This window comes from Pezoporus flaviventris, unplaced genomic scaffold, assembly GCF_033815535.1.
Source record: "Pezoporus flaviventris isolate CSIRO_AGI_PZ_B2104156 unplaced genomic scaffold, CSIRO_AGI_Pfla_v1 ptg000078l, whole genome shotgun sequence".
Classification (NCBI taxonomy): domain Eukaryota; kingdom Metazoa; phylum Chordata; class Aves; order Psittaciformes; family Psittacidae; genus Pezoporus; species Pezoporus flaviventris.
In genome coordinates this window covers 11,161,200-11,172,926 of record NW_026892626.1, presented here as the reverse complement: position 1 = coordinate 11,172,926, position 11,727 = coordinate 11,161,200, and the positions used below count along the sequence as shown (strand labels likewise).

At 44.3% G+C, this 11,727-nt stretch overlaps 1 protein-coding gene across 1 annotated transcript; it reads left to right on the top strand.

The window, feature by feature from the left end:
- The first annotated feature begins 2,695 nt into the window (after window positions 1-2,695).
- ZP2 (zona pellucida glycoprotein 2) lies at window positions 2,696-8,686 on the top strand. Its single transcript, XM_061473252.1, has 18 exons — window positions 2,696-2,834; window positions 2,907-2,974; window positions 3,156-3,239; window positions 3,328-3,422; window positions 4,151-4,306; window positions 4,610-4,654; window positions 4,912-5,076; window positions 5,524-5,620; window positions 5,700-5,881; window positions 6,301-6,430; window positions 6,605-6,786; window positions 6,880-6,971; window positions 7,057-7,181; window positions 7,455-7,644; window positions 7,921-8,056; window positions 8,143-8,239; window positions 8,325-8,411; window positions 8,499-8,686. Exons 1-18 carry the CDS (start codon window positions 2,788-2,790, stop codon window positions 8,642-8,644), a joined length of 2,124 nt encoding a protein of 707 aa, XP_061329236.1. The 5' UTR covers window positions 2,696-2,787; the 3' UTR covers window positions 8,645-8,686.
- Window positions 8,687-11,727: the final 3,041 nt, after the last annotated feature.

Here is an 11,727-nt window from a genome sequence, read left to right as displayed (position 1 = left end):
CTTAGACAAAACTGCTGTGCCTGAGGACACTGTTGCTGGATGCCCTGTGAGCAGCCGCATTCCCACAGTGGAGTTAAGTATGACCCTTACCGGTTCTGCCCAAGACCCATCCTGACATGATCATTGTTCAGGTTTATCTGCGCCCAAGTCGGGGGTCCAAGGTTAGCCTTTACAATCTGCCTGCACACATCGTTTCAGGAGCAAGGCTTTAATCAATAGGGAAAGATACTAAAATTGAAAGTCAATAAAGCCAACTCTACCAAAGCCTTGTCTCTTCTCACCTGCACACCTCAATTCCTCGCCATACTGGGCACATAAAAGCAGACTGTGGGGTTTCTATGAGACTAAAAGCAGCAACATTTCCTGTTTTATCATAGTGACATTTGCAATGAGTGTTTTGGGACTGCTCAAAAATAGAAGCCCTGACCCAGCCTTGGGCTCTTTGCATTGCTAAAGCCTTTTTGTTGGTTTTGGTTTTTTTCTTTTTCCCCTGATACCAACAACAGTGCTATATGAACAGTCCCAAGGACAGCCATATTGAGCTCAGTGGTGTCACAAATGTTGTCCTGCTGTCAGTGTGTGAGGGACAGGGACTGCAAAGCCCATAGGAAAGTGCCCTGTTGTTACAGGTTATTGTTGCATATTGTTACAGGGTAACAATTTGTGGAGGGAATGGCCACGCTTTCTCTGTAGCTTAATGTGTGGATTCAGATGTGTTGAGCGAAGCAACAACTAATTACTATAGCACACCCTGATGAATTACATCTGACAAACTTACATACTCAAAGATTGGTATTAGGAGATGCTAAAGCACCAGAGGGCTAACCCACTTGAGGTGACTGTCATGATAGCGTTGCTTTAACTGTTAAATGCTGTCTGGCCCAGCATCACCTTTCACTTACACAAGCCACAACCTGTTATGAGGCATTTGGGAGTTGGTAAAACACTAAGTTAACTCTAGCAGGTGAGGACAGGCTGTGCTTCTGCACAGGGACCATGCTGTTGCTTAGGCTTAGGCTTCCACAGGTGTCTCCTGTGCTAGCAGCATCACTCTGGTGTGATGCAAGGCTGAGATTCTACCAACCCAGAGTCAGCCACACTCTGAGAACGTGATCCAAAGCTCTCTGAGACTTACAGCTTTCCCATCAACTTAATGAAGCTGGGAATCAGGGGCAGAGAAATTGCGAGTAAATTTAACTTTACAATGGATTTGATTTCCTGAAAGTACCTAATTTGTGGAATTCGTTAAAGGATGTATACTTGAAACACTTTTTTTCCTCTACTGTGTTAGTTAATCCCAAGCTAAATAATAATAGATACGTGATAAAATAAACTTTGTATGTCTTTGTTGCATTAATTTTCTGTATGACCATTGCCTTTGAAAACAATGAATCTTATTTTAAAAAGAGGAAAAAAACGTACATGATGTATGTTTGTGAATTCAGGAGTCTCTGGGAAGTTAATTACTTGCCAAAGGTTAGCCACCTGCTAATCCTTTTGATGACAAAAGGAGAAGGGTGATTTCTTTTTGTGCTGTTTACTGTGGTGTGGTTATGGATCTAAGCTAATGTTGCTTATTGCTATGAGTGGCATTGTGCACACTTGGTATCCCCACTTGCATATTAGCTTTAACTCTGCATTTGCCATGTTCTCACATGGGTGAAAGTGAAAGAGATGCTCGTAAAGAATATGAGTCTTTTTAGTTACTTACACTAGTGATCTGCATTGCCTATATGGATCATACTGCTTTGCCACACAGTGCACTGGTGGCAGTCATACACTTTGCAGCTACTTCCACTCATGCTGTTGTCCCACTTCCCAGTGCTCTGGTATCTACCAGCAGTGGACAGACAGCTCTTTCTGACAACTCTGGCTTTAAGAGAATTGGAGCTACTGTCACTTGGGCTGGAAACTCTAAAATCTGCTCTAGGCAGAGGTCTGTAACTGTAAAAAAATTATAAATGAATATATTTTACATGAACACATGCTACATTAATACAAAATCTGTCATTCCCTGAAGCCATATTTAACATCCCATTCCTAAATTACCACCCATACTATTCATTTTAGTCTCTTCCTATGATCTGTCTTTTTTGCTTTCTCACATCTCAAGAATTCAATTACTTTTAAAAATACGAGTTTCTGGGTTTTTTAGAAATCTGTTTGAAATCAAAAGCATTGGGGAAGCTGAAAGGCAGCATAGATCTGAGGCGCTTTTCTTTTCAGGCCTCTTCCCCACAGCTCTGAACAATGACAGTCGAGCCAAAGCCTCCAGAGATCTTCCAGACTAAAGACCTGAAACTTGCCGCTTGTGTTTCCTTCCTAATTATATTTATATCAGCATTGCAGACTAGCTCATACAGGGGAACAAAATACTCTCATTTACATTCAAATCTACCAGTGGAATTGTTTCAAATTACCAGAAAAAGTGGCCCAGAAATGTCCTTTTTTAAAAAATAACTGCAAAAAAAAAAAAAAAAAAGCACATTTTTCTGTGCAACACCTAACAAGGAAATAAAGAGAATGAAGAGTACACTGTCAGAGCAAGAGAAAAAACAACCAAAACCTTCAAAATAGAAGGAAAAAACAACCCGTGCCAAAGAGTTAATGTAACATCAAAGTTTCCTGCAAGCCCACCTCTTCATAGTACAGAGACCACACTAGAGGCAGGTGTGAGCTCTCAGTGCCTTGAGCAGCAGAAAGGCAGCACCTGTGCAGAGCCTGAACCATGCCCTATATAATCCTCCCTGGGCAGCCAGAGAGCAAGCTTGTGGTTTCAGTGAGAAGATGGGGTTATTTGTGAAGCAGCAGTGCTTGAATGCTTCAAGGGAGTGGTGAGTTGGGTATGGTCAGGAGCTGGGTCATTTCTCTGCTGCTGTCTTATTTGGTCCTCTTTTTGCTTGCAGGTTGCTGCTTCTGTTTGGATTTTTGCTGCCTTTAGTTCTTTGTGCTGATGGTGATCAGGATCTCTTGGGTAAAGAGGCTTCTCCAAGCTGGTAGTGCAGTGGATGTGGGCTTTAGGTTTGCTTGGAGCTGCTTCCCCCCTGCCTTAGTGTGGAAGGGGGCTCTCAAGTGTGGCTGGCTTGCTGGAGGGCTTGCAGCATGTGTGTTTCTAGGAGGGGACAGTGGAGCTGACAGTAGTTTTTCCTCTGCAGAGGGTGTGACCTGTCACAAGGATAGAATGGATGTTGAGTTTTCCAGAGAGCTAGGCAACTACTCCTGGCATGTGTATATTGTTGGTATGTATTGCTACTGCCCTGACCCCTTTCTGCTGTGGCCTGAAAACAGGTTCCTGCCTGTAGGGCTAAGCTTCCATGCTCTTCCTAGATGTGAGTGATGAGGAGATGGTGAACTGTGACTATGCTGTGGACCATGAGAGACTCCTGCTTAGTGTCCTGTTTGTCAACTGCACTAGCCTGGAGGTAAGGGGGCTCTTCATTCTGGGAAGCTGCTGTGATGGAATGTGAGGCTTTTATCCTGGCAAGGACTGGGTTTAATAGCTCTTAACTTTAACAGCAGAAATACTTATGCTTCTGATAATACTGTTCTACAAGAGCAGTTCATGCCAGAAAACAAATACTACCAGAATATTTATTCTTTCAGCTGTGGGCTAAACACCTTTAGACCCTGCCACAAATGTTATCTGTTAAAGTAGCTTCATTTCTTTATGGGAGTTCTTGTAGGCAGATGGATCAGGTTCAAGAGCTTCACAACACCTCTCTATATTCACACAGAGCAATTAACTTCACATTCTGTTCATAGGTAGAGTAGTAAGAGGAAGGCAAACCCAAATGGGTCTCAGGAACAGAGGCTTTTCTGGAATCTGTTGCTTTTAGGCATTTGAAATGCTGCAAGACTCTGGGTTTTGGCATTTATTAACTTGCTTCTGAAACAGCTGATTCTGCTACTGCACCCTGCTGGTCCTTGGAGTGGTATTGTTGACTCCTGCAATTTTCTATCTTCTGCTCCTCAACCTAACCTTGTGACCCTATGCTTTTCCAGAGAACTTTTAAAATAAAAATTCTTCTTGCACTGGTATAAGCACCCTGAAACAACTCTGAAGTTTAAGTTTGCTCTCAATGGCTTTTAATTGTCTGTATGCTGTAGTGAGTGTTACTGCCTTTTTCTAATTAATGTCTCTTGTCTGTAGTATGGTCAGCACCAGCTAAGATTGAGGCTGATGGTGAATGGCACAATGGGAGAGGAGAATGTAACCTACAGCTCTCGCTGCAATAGTGCTCATGCCGATGAAATCATTATTCCTTTCTTTGCTGGTACAACAAACTGTACAAAAGACTTCATGGCAGTAAGTTGAGGAATTGGAGTGCTATAGGTCCAGGCAGTCTCCTGGAACTGGATGGCTGGGATCTGGGGAAAGCTCCAACTAGCTTCAGGGAGGTCTGTTGGCTGTATGTCCATCTTGGCATGGCCACTAGCTCTTTGAAGAGCATTAATGATGCACATGGTCTGGTTCCAGCCCTATTGCAGGGGAAACTGGGATGCTGGTGCCAGCTGTCTCCTTTGAAAACTATAGGAGAGATTTTTCTTAAAGCTGTAGGGTTGTGATCACTGACTGTTCCAGTGGTCTAACCCTTGTGTTGTGTTTCAGGTTATGTTCCCAAGACTCATTCCAGGCCTCAGTGATGAGCATATGGTATGTGCCCTCTGTCTTGCAGAGGGGAGATGCAGGAGTGCCTGGGGTTTGGACCTAAACTGAACCTGGTATCTCCAAGCAGGAGCAGTTACCTCTCTGGGGTACTTCCATCTTGTTGGGAAGCCTAATTCTATGCTATCAGCATAGCTAACTTGAATGTAAAACCTGCAAGGTCACAGCCTGCCATGTGAAGAGCTCTGTAATGCCTTGATGCTTCTGTGCCTTTCCTTCCTAAGCAAGGATCTCCTGCTCTACAGGTTCTCACAACTCCAGTGAACTGGACTCTATCAATTGATGATGGAACCACAATACATCAGCTGAGCCTTGGGCAAGCCATGCAGCAGGGCTATAGCTTTCTAACTGATGGCCACAACCTCATCTTTCAGGTGGCCTTTACTGCCACTGGAGTTGTCTCCTACAAGGTAGGTGAACGAAGAACTGGCACGGAGGGGGCAGTGCTGCTTTAACAGAGGCTTGATATCTCCCTTCTATAGACCTGAGGAAAGCACTTGCAGAACTGATGCAGTGCTGTAGGCCCAGCGTGCAGCAGGTGTGTGCAAAGCTGTTTGTATAGCTGTCATTGAACAGCCCAGCCCTCTAAAGAGGGAAGCACAGCATACACTGCAGACATCAGCACAGCTGATGGGCATCCACATTGGTGAAATTCTAGCCATAGCTTGTCCTGTGAATATCTGGTAGTCCCATGAGCAGATCCCTTTTGGAAAGGGTGTTGAGATGGGAAGAAACTATTGTTGCAAGCATGAATAGCAGCAGTCCTGAACCAGATACAGTATACAGCCCTGAGGGTTTGGCCATATGATGGATCATGAGCTGAGCACTCTCTAATAGAGCTTTATCTTCTTTGCCAGCACAATAATAAGGTGCTCTATACTGTGGCACTCAAACTCGTGTATGGCCCTCCTGAACGCAGACTGACTGTGGAGTCAAGAATGCTGTGTGCACCAGGTAATGCATGAAGCAAGTCAGAACCTAGAGTGCTTCTGCCTTAAGGAAGTCTTTGTATTTAACAAAGATGTTTTTGCAGATCCAGCAACTTGTAATGCAACGCACATGACTGTTGCCATCCCAGCCTTCCCAGGGACCCTTACGGCTGTGAGTGTAGAGGATAAGACCATTCCCATGGACAAGCTTCAGGAAAATGGGATTGTTCTGGACACAAAGAGTGGGGTCAAGCTGCATATTAACAAGCGAGTCTTGAAGTCCAGGGTGAGTCCTGATCCTCAAGTTACAGGGATTGGTGTGATCACAATTCTGGTGCTTCCTGAGAGGTAGAGTACAGTAGCTTTAACCTTGACTAAGCACTTGTCAAGTCAGCCATGTGCCCTAGGCTGGCTGAGAGCAGTTGTGATTAAGATGAGTGTAAATTGACTGCCTACTTTATAATAGGTAGGCAGCATTCAAAGGTAACTTGAGTTTCATGAAGCCTCTTGGCAGAAACAGCTGGAGGTGAAAATATTCCTTATGGAGTGCTTGGTATTTGGCATGCCTGGAACAATACAAATTAACAAACTGGCCAAGTTTGAAGAGTATCATGGCCTCAGGGCAAGTGGAACCACTCTGATATGTGCATGTGTTAAAGCGAGCTCTTGTAGTTGTGCTCCAGAAGAGAAACTCTTGTCTTTCAGCTACATGGGGTGAGCTGTTCAGGACTTCAGTCATACATGTCTGCTCTGAAACTGGCTTTTCAGTACCATGGGGAGGCTGTGACAATGGTGATGCATCCAGAGTGTCCCTGTGACCAGCACACACCAATAGGTAAGTGACTGACTTCTGCAATGACTTGGCTCAAGTGTTGCTCAGATGATTCTTCAGCATGGCTTGTTCTTAAGCTTGTCCTTCACAGGACAGTATCCCTAGCCAGAACAGAACTGCTCTTGGCAGATTGAGCTGTCACTGACCAGCATGACAACTTGTGAACCTCTGTTACAGCTGCTGTATGCACTCAGGATGGGTACATGGATTTTGAAGTCCTTGCTGACAGTACTATGCCACTTCTAGATTTGGATACACTTAGGCTTAGAGATCCTGCATGCCGGCCAGCTTTCAAGTCATCCCTGAATGACAGGGTTTGGTTTCATGTCCCACTGAATGGATGTGGGACCAGGTATTGGGTAAGTGTGTAGCCAAGATTGATGGGGTGGGCTTCATGCACTGGGAATGTCCTCACTAACACTGTTATTCTGTACACTACATATTATCTGCAGGTTGATGGGGAGAAGATCACTTATGAGAATGAGGTGAGAGCATTATGGGCAGACCATGTAGTGCACAGGATCTCAAGGGACAGTGAATTCAGGTGTCTGGAAACCTCTTTGGCTAATACATAGTCCTGGATGTTAGTATATAGAGCATAATACTTAGCTTGCCTTTTGCTGTTACAGGTTAACAGTCCTGTGCTCCTTCAGAAATAGTGATGCCTCCCTTGCTATAAAGGTAGACAAGCTTCCTTCTCTGGCTTCTTCAGTGAACCAAGGTCCCCTCTCCTTAGATCTTCTAAGCTATCCAGGTAAAGCTGACTCTGGGCTCAGGTGACTGGGAAGAAACTGGAGCTTGTGAGGGGGAGGATGTAGGAGTGAACTGTTCTGGTGCATGGGCTTCTAATGACCTGATATGCTTTCTTCTCTCACACCTATGCTACTTGAGGCAGATGTCAAGTCCTGCGACTCTAGGACAAACTGCAGCTGGTAGACTGGCTGCTGTGGAATTGCTCCAGACCAGAGTTTCTTCAAGAATTTCTCTTTGCACACTAGCTTACCTAACAAGGTTTTGGTTCTTGCAGATGACTCATACAGGCAGCCATACCGCGATGATCAGTACCCAATAGTGAGGTACCTAAGGCAGCCCATCTTCCTGGAAGTTCAGGTCCTGAACCGGAACGATCCCAACCTCCATCTGGTATTGGATGACTGTTGGGCAACAGCTTCACAAGATCCTAGCTCACTTCCCCAGTGGAGTATTGTTGTTGATGGGTGAGTGTCCTGCCAGAGAAATGGAAGCACTTCTGGTAGTGTCTGTGGGTGAGAGGATTCAGTCGTTCTCCCATGCCCCTCCTTTAGGAACAGAGCTTCAGGTACAAGGGTTTCATTCAACATGGCCTTCCAGGTTCTGACCTGGTATGCTGGGACTTATAAGATGGTAGCAACTCTATCCTGAACTACCTTGAACTTTGGCCTGCTGCTTAAAAAAAAAATAGAATTAAACCTTCCTTACCCTGCTGTTCTGACTTGCTTCTTATCTTTTGGCAGGTGTGAATATGACCTAGACAGCTACAGGACTGTGTTTCATTCTGTGGGGCACAGTGTCAGCTATGCAAACTATCGCCAAAGGCTGGAAGTGAAAACTTTTGCCTTTGTCTCCAGGGACAAAACCCTTCCCGGCTTAGTAAGTTATACTATTCTCCTGCTTGGAGCAGTAAGTAGAAGCAGTTATTGTCCTAAAATGAATGGACCTCTCACTATTTGTCCTAGGTATATTTCCATTGCAGTGTTCTGATCTGTGACCGTTTTCAACCAGACTCCCCTTTGTGCATGAGAAGATGCCCTAGGCCATCTAGAAGCAAGCGAGGTAATGTCCTAGCAGATGTTAGGTTGCATTGATCCAAGATAACCCATGTACTATGGGCTTCACTTCTACCACATTGCTGTTGCAGGGAGTGGGATGCCAGGCGTGAACTCTGCAGTTGTGAGCTTACAGGGCCCTGTCCTCCTTGTGCCAGAACAATGGTCTGCAACCCAAGGTGCTTAAGCCAGCATGGTGTTAATGTGTGTTGCTTATGGTGAGTGAAGATCTACTTCCACAAACTGCCTTTCTGCTTGCTTTGCAGGGAGCACTCCCCTGAGCAAGGAGGCATTGGCTGGCATTACAATGGCTGCTGCTGGTATTCTCTCTCTGGTGGCCACAGTGCTACTATTTTTGGCATTTCTTAAATGCCTAAAGAAAAGAGCATCCATGGTAAATGTGGTATGTTAGTGTATTTTTTATAAATAAACTCAGTAGAAATGTAATTGCAAAGGTCTTCTGGATGAGTTGTGTAGCTATGGAGCTGTTGCTGTATAGGATTCAAGGAACTAGACTGAACAAAGATCTGTCTTGCTAAGCAGTGGCACTGCTCCCAATGTCTTTGGGCAGAGTGCTCTAGCTCTAAACCAGAACTGAAGTTCTTTAAAGCCCAGACTTTTTAGGTAAGATTCAAGTGACCATGGCAGCTTGCCCTATACTAGAGAGCTTTTTCACCTCCTTAGTTCACACTGTGAGATGACTAACAGGGTGCTAATTAATCTTTTCTAGTATAGTAAGAAGCCAGTTCTCACAGTAAGATTCCACACTTTTCCTGCCCTTTCCTAGGACTGTAGAAGAGGATTTAACCAAAAAAGTATTAGTTTAAGGTATAGTGCTCCTTAACTGTGCAGTTAACTTGCAGTGTTTAGACACAATACTGGTAACTCAACATCATCTAGGCCCTTCACAGCAGTAAACAAATACTCAGTTTAAATCTATTACTAGCTTAGCTGGGGCTATATGAAAACAAGCAGTGGTTCATGACACCTGCTGGGCAGAATCAAAGCCCAGCTGTGAATTGCACTTAGTGCTGGTCACTAGATTACAAACTCTAGATGCAATCTTGGGTGAACATAAGGTTTTAATAGGGACAAATGGTAGCTGCTTGGTGAATATTTTGTGGCATTTAAATACACTGAGCTGCATGTTCCAGGCAGTAGCTTCTCTCTAATGGCTAAAGATCAGCCTGGGCAGCAGTACTTACTGCTACGTTGCCTTTCAAGGCAAAAGTAAAGTTGGTCATTATTTCACTTGGTTCTGGCTTTCATAAATCACTACTGCAGGTGTGGGAGTGCCATGTGTAGGCTACAGCCTGTAACCAGCTTTAAGCTTACTGCTAGTGAATGTGGAAATGAATCAAATGGCTGTCAGAGACCAGCAAATCTCTTGCTGAAACCTGTAAAGGCCAAGACAGCCGCCACATTAAGAAGAGATGCCAGTTTAAGTTTCCTGGATTTTTAAGACTGTACATGTACATGATTCTGTTGCTTTTAGCTTAGAACATAGCTGGGAAGTGCCCTCTAGATCTGGCATAGGCTGATGTGTTATAGCCCACAGTGGCTTGAAGACCTTTTAATTGCCTGAATCTCAAGGTCAGTTTCAATGTATAAAATGAACTTTCACATAAGGAAAACCTGAGGGTAACACTGAGGTGGTTACAGAGGACTTGGCTGGTAGAAATGGAGAATATGCTGCATTAGCTGTATAGCATTAGGTATGTTGTTTAGAACAATTGCAAAACCCTTTGAAGCAGTGATATTTTATTTGGTTTCATGCATCACTGATACAGGCAGAGAGAACTAAATGGGATGGGTTAAGATGTTCTAGAATAAATTAATGTATATATGCTTGTTTTGTGCCTTCAAATTGATTTCATTGCTGTACCTCTGTCCTGAGGAGCTGAAGACTGCAGCACAGCTTTTAAGATCCCTGGCTGGTCTTTAATTACACTGAAGTCAAAGATCTCAAGTTTCTTGAGACTGAATGAAGCTTAATGGTGGTATTTTAAGGTCTTTTCCAACTGCAACCATTCTATGATTAAACCCCTGGCTGTTCAGCTGTGGTCTGGGGCTGCCTTTCTGTACCTCTGGATTAAAAGCCCTGTTCCCCTTGGCTCTGCCACAGGTGTGCTGCTATTGAGTGCAGCTGACCTTCCTACTAGCCATGCTTCCCTTGCATTATTAGACTGCTGTAGCTACATCAGAGTTACCTTTTGGGCAGCCAACAGCCCACTTGTGGCATTGGGGGCACAAGCACCTGGAGGTGAGAGACCTGTAATTAGCAATAACCCAAGGCTGATGTCCAGTATGAGAGGACTGGACCAGGCACCTCACTAACCAGCAGGTGCATGGTGTCTGCCTTGATTGGGAACTAAGCTCTCAAAAGCAGTTAGCTCATGCTGCAAATGTGTCATCTGAGTGCTGCCATATCTTCTGATGTAGTTAGCAGTAGTTTCTGTTTGCCCATCTCTACTTTAATAGGCCTGGTCCTCGTTATCAGATGTTGCTGTTAGTAATGTATCTTGGAAGGTTTTCTTAAAAGGCTTATAAATGAAGTATCTGTATTGTAACTCAGTTTTCCCAACTGGCCCAGTTAAAAGGAGCAAGAACAATCCCTATATTGCCTTGCTTCCCTACAGAGAAAGGTGATAGAATTTCTTGTGGGTTTTAGGGAAATAGAGGAAGCCTGTTCATGATTATTGGTAAGCAAATAAATACTTCTTAGGCTCGGAGTTTGGAGGTTAAAATTTGGGCTTCTTGAATCATCCAATGGTTTTTATTCTGCTACATTATACTGTGTTCAGTAGGGGTCAGCTAGGGATGATTAGGTGCTTTGAAATACAGTGGCTTAAAACCAAAGGCCTGTCTAAAAGGTTCATATAAACAGGTTTGTTGCTCATTATTAACGAACTATTTGGGTCAACCTGTGAAGGAGACATTGTCTCACACTCTCCACTCCCCTACCAGGCTACTTACAACAGCATTTGGGAATTCTAAAGGGTTCTGGATGGCCTTTAGATATCTTTGAAACCTACCTGCTGCTTTTGCTGGGGATCAGCATGTTGCTACACATACAACATTTGTTTTACACATGGCTATCTGACCCTGAGAATGCCCTATTTTTGTCTGATCTCGAAAGTTAAGGAGGGTCAGGCTCAGGTCTTGTCTAAGGTTAAATGATGATCTAAGAGGACCATCAAGATCTTTTACCCGGGGCTGGACAGTTGTGACTGACAGGGTATTTGGGACAGTATGGGCAAGTATCTGGGACAGTACTATCTCCAGTGCTTTAGAACTTCACCCCTGGAGAAGTGCAAAATCCAGAAAAACTAGTAAAACGCTTACTTAAATGAAGTGTGCTGCCACCCTGGCAATGCCAGAGAAGGACAAATCATGGCAACATGCTAGGGCTTGGCCTATGCCTATGGACCCTCTCTGGAAAAAGACTTCTCTGGATCTGATGGCAAAGTAACAGACAATGCAGCTACTCCAACC

Bases quoted from the DNA above. Each gene is read 5' to 3' on its own strand.
- ZP2 (XM_061473252.1), top strand. From the start codon at position 2,788: ATGGGGTTATTTGTGAAGCAGCAGTGCTTGAATGCTTCAAGGGAGTG. The intron at 5,077-5,523 runs GTAGGTGAACGA...CTTCTTTGCCAG, and splicing joins CTGGAGTTGTCTCCTACAAG to CACAATAATAAGGTGCTCTA. The intron at 7,182-7,454 runs GTAAAGCTGACT...TGGTTCTTGCAG, and splicing joins AGATCTTCTAAGCTATCCAG to ATGACTCATACAGGCAGCCA.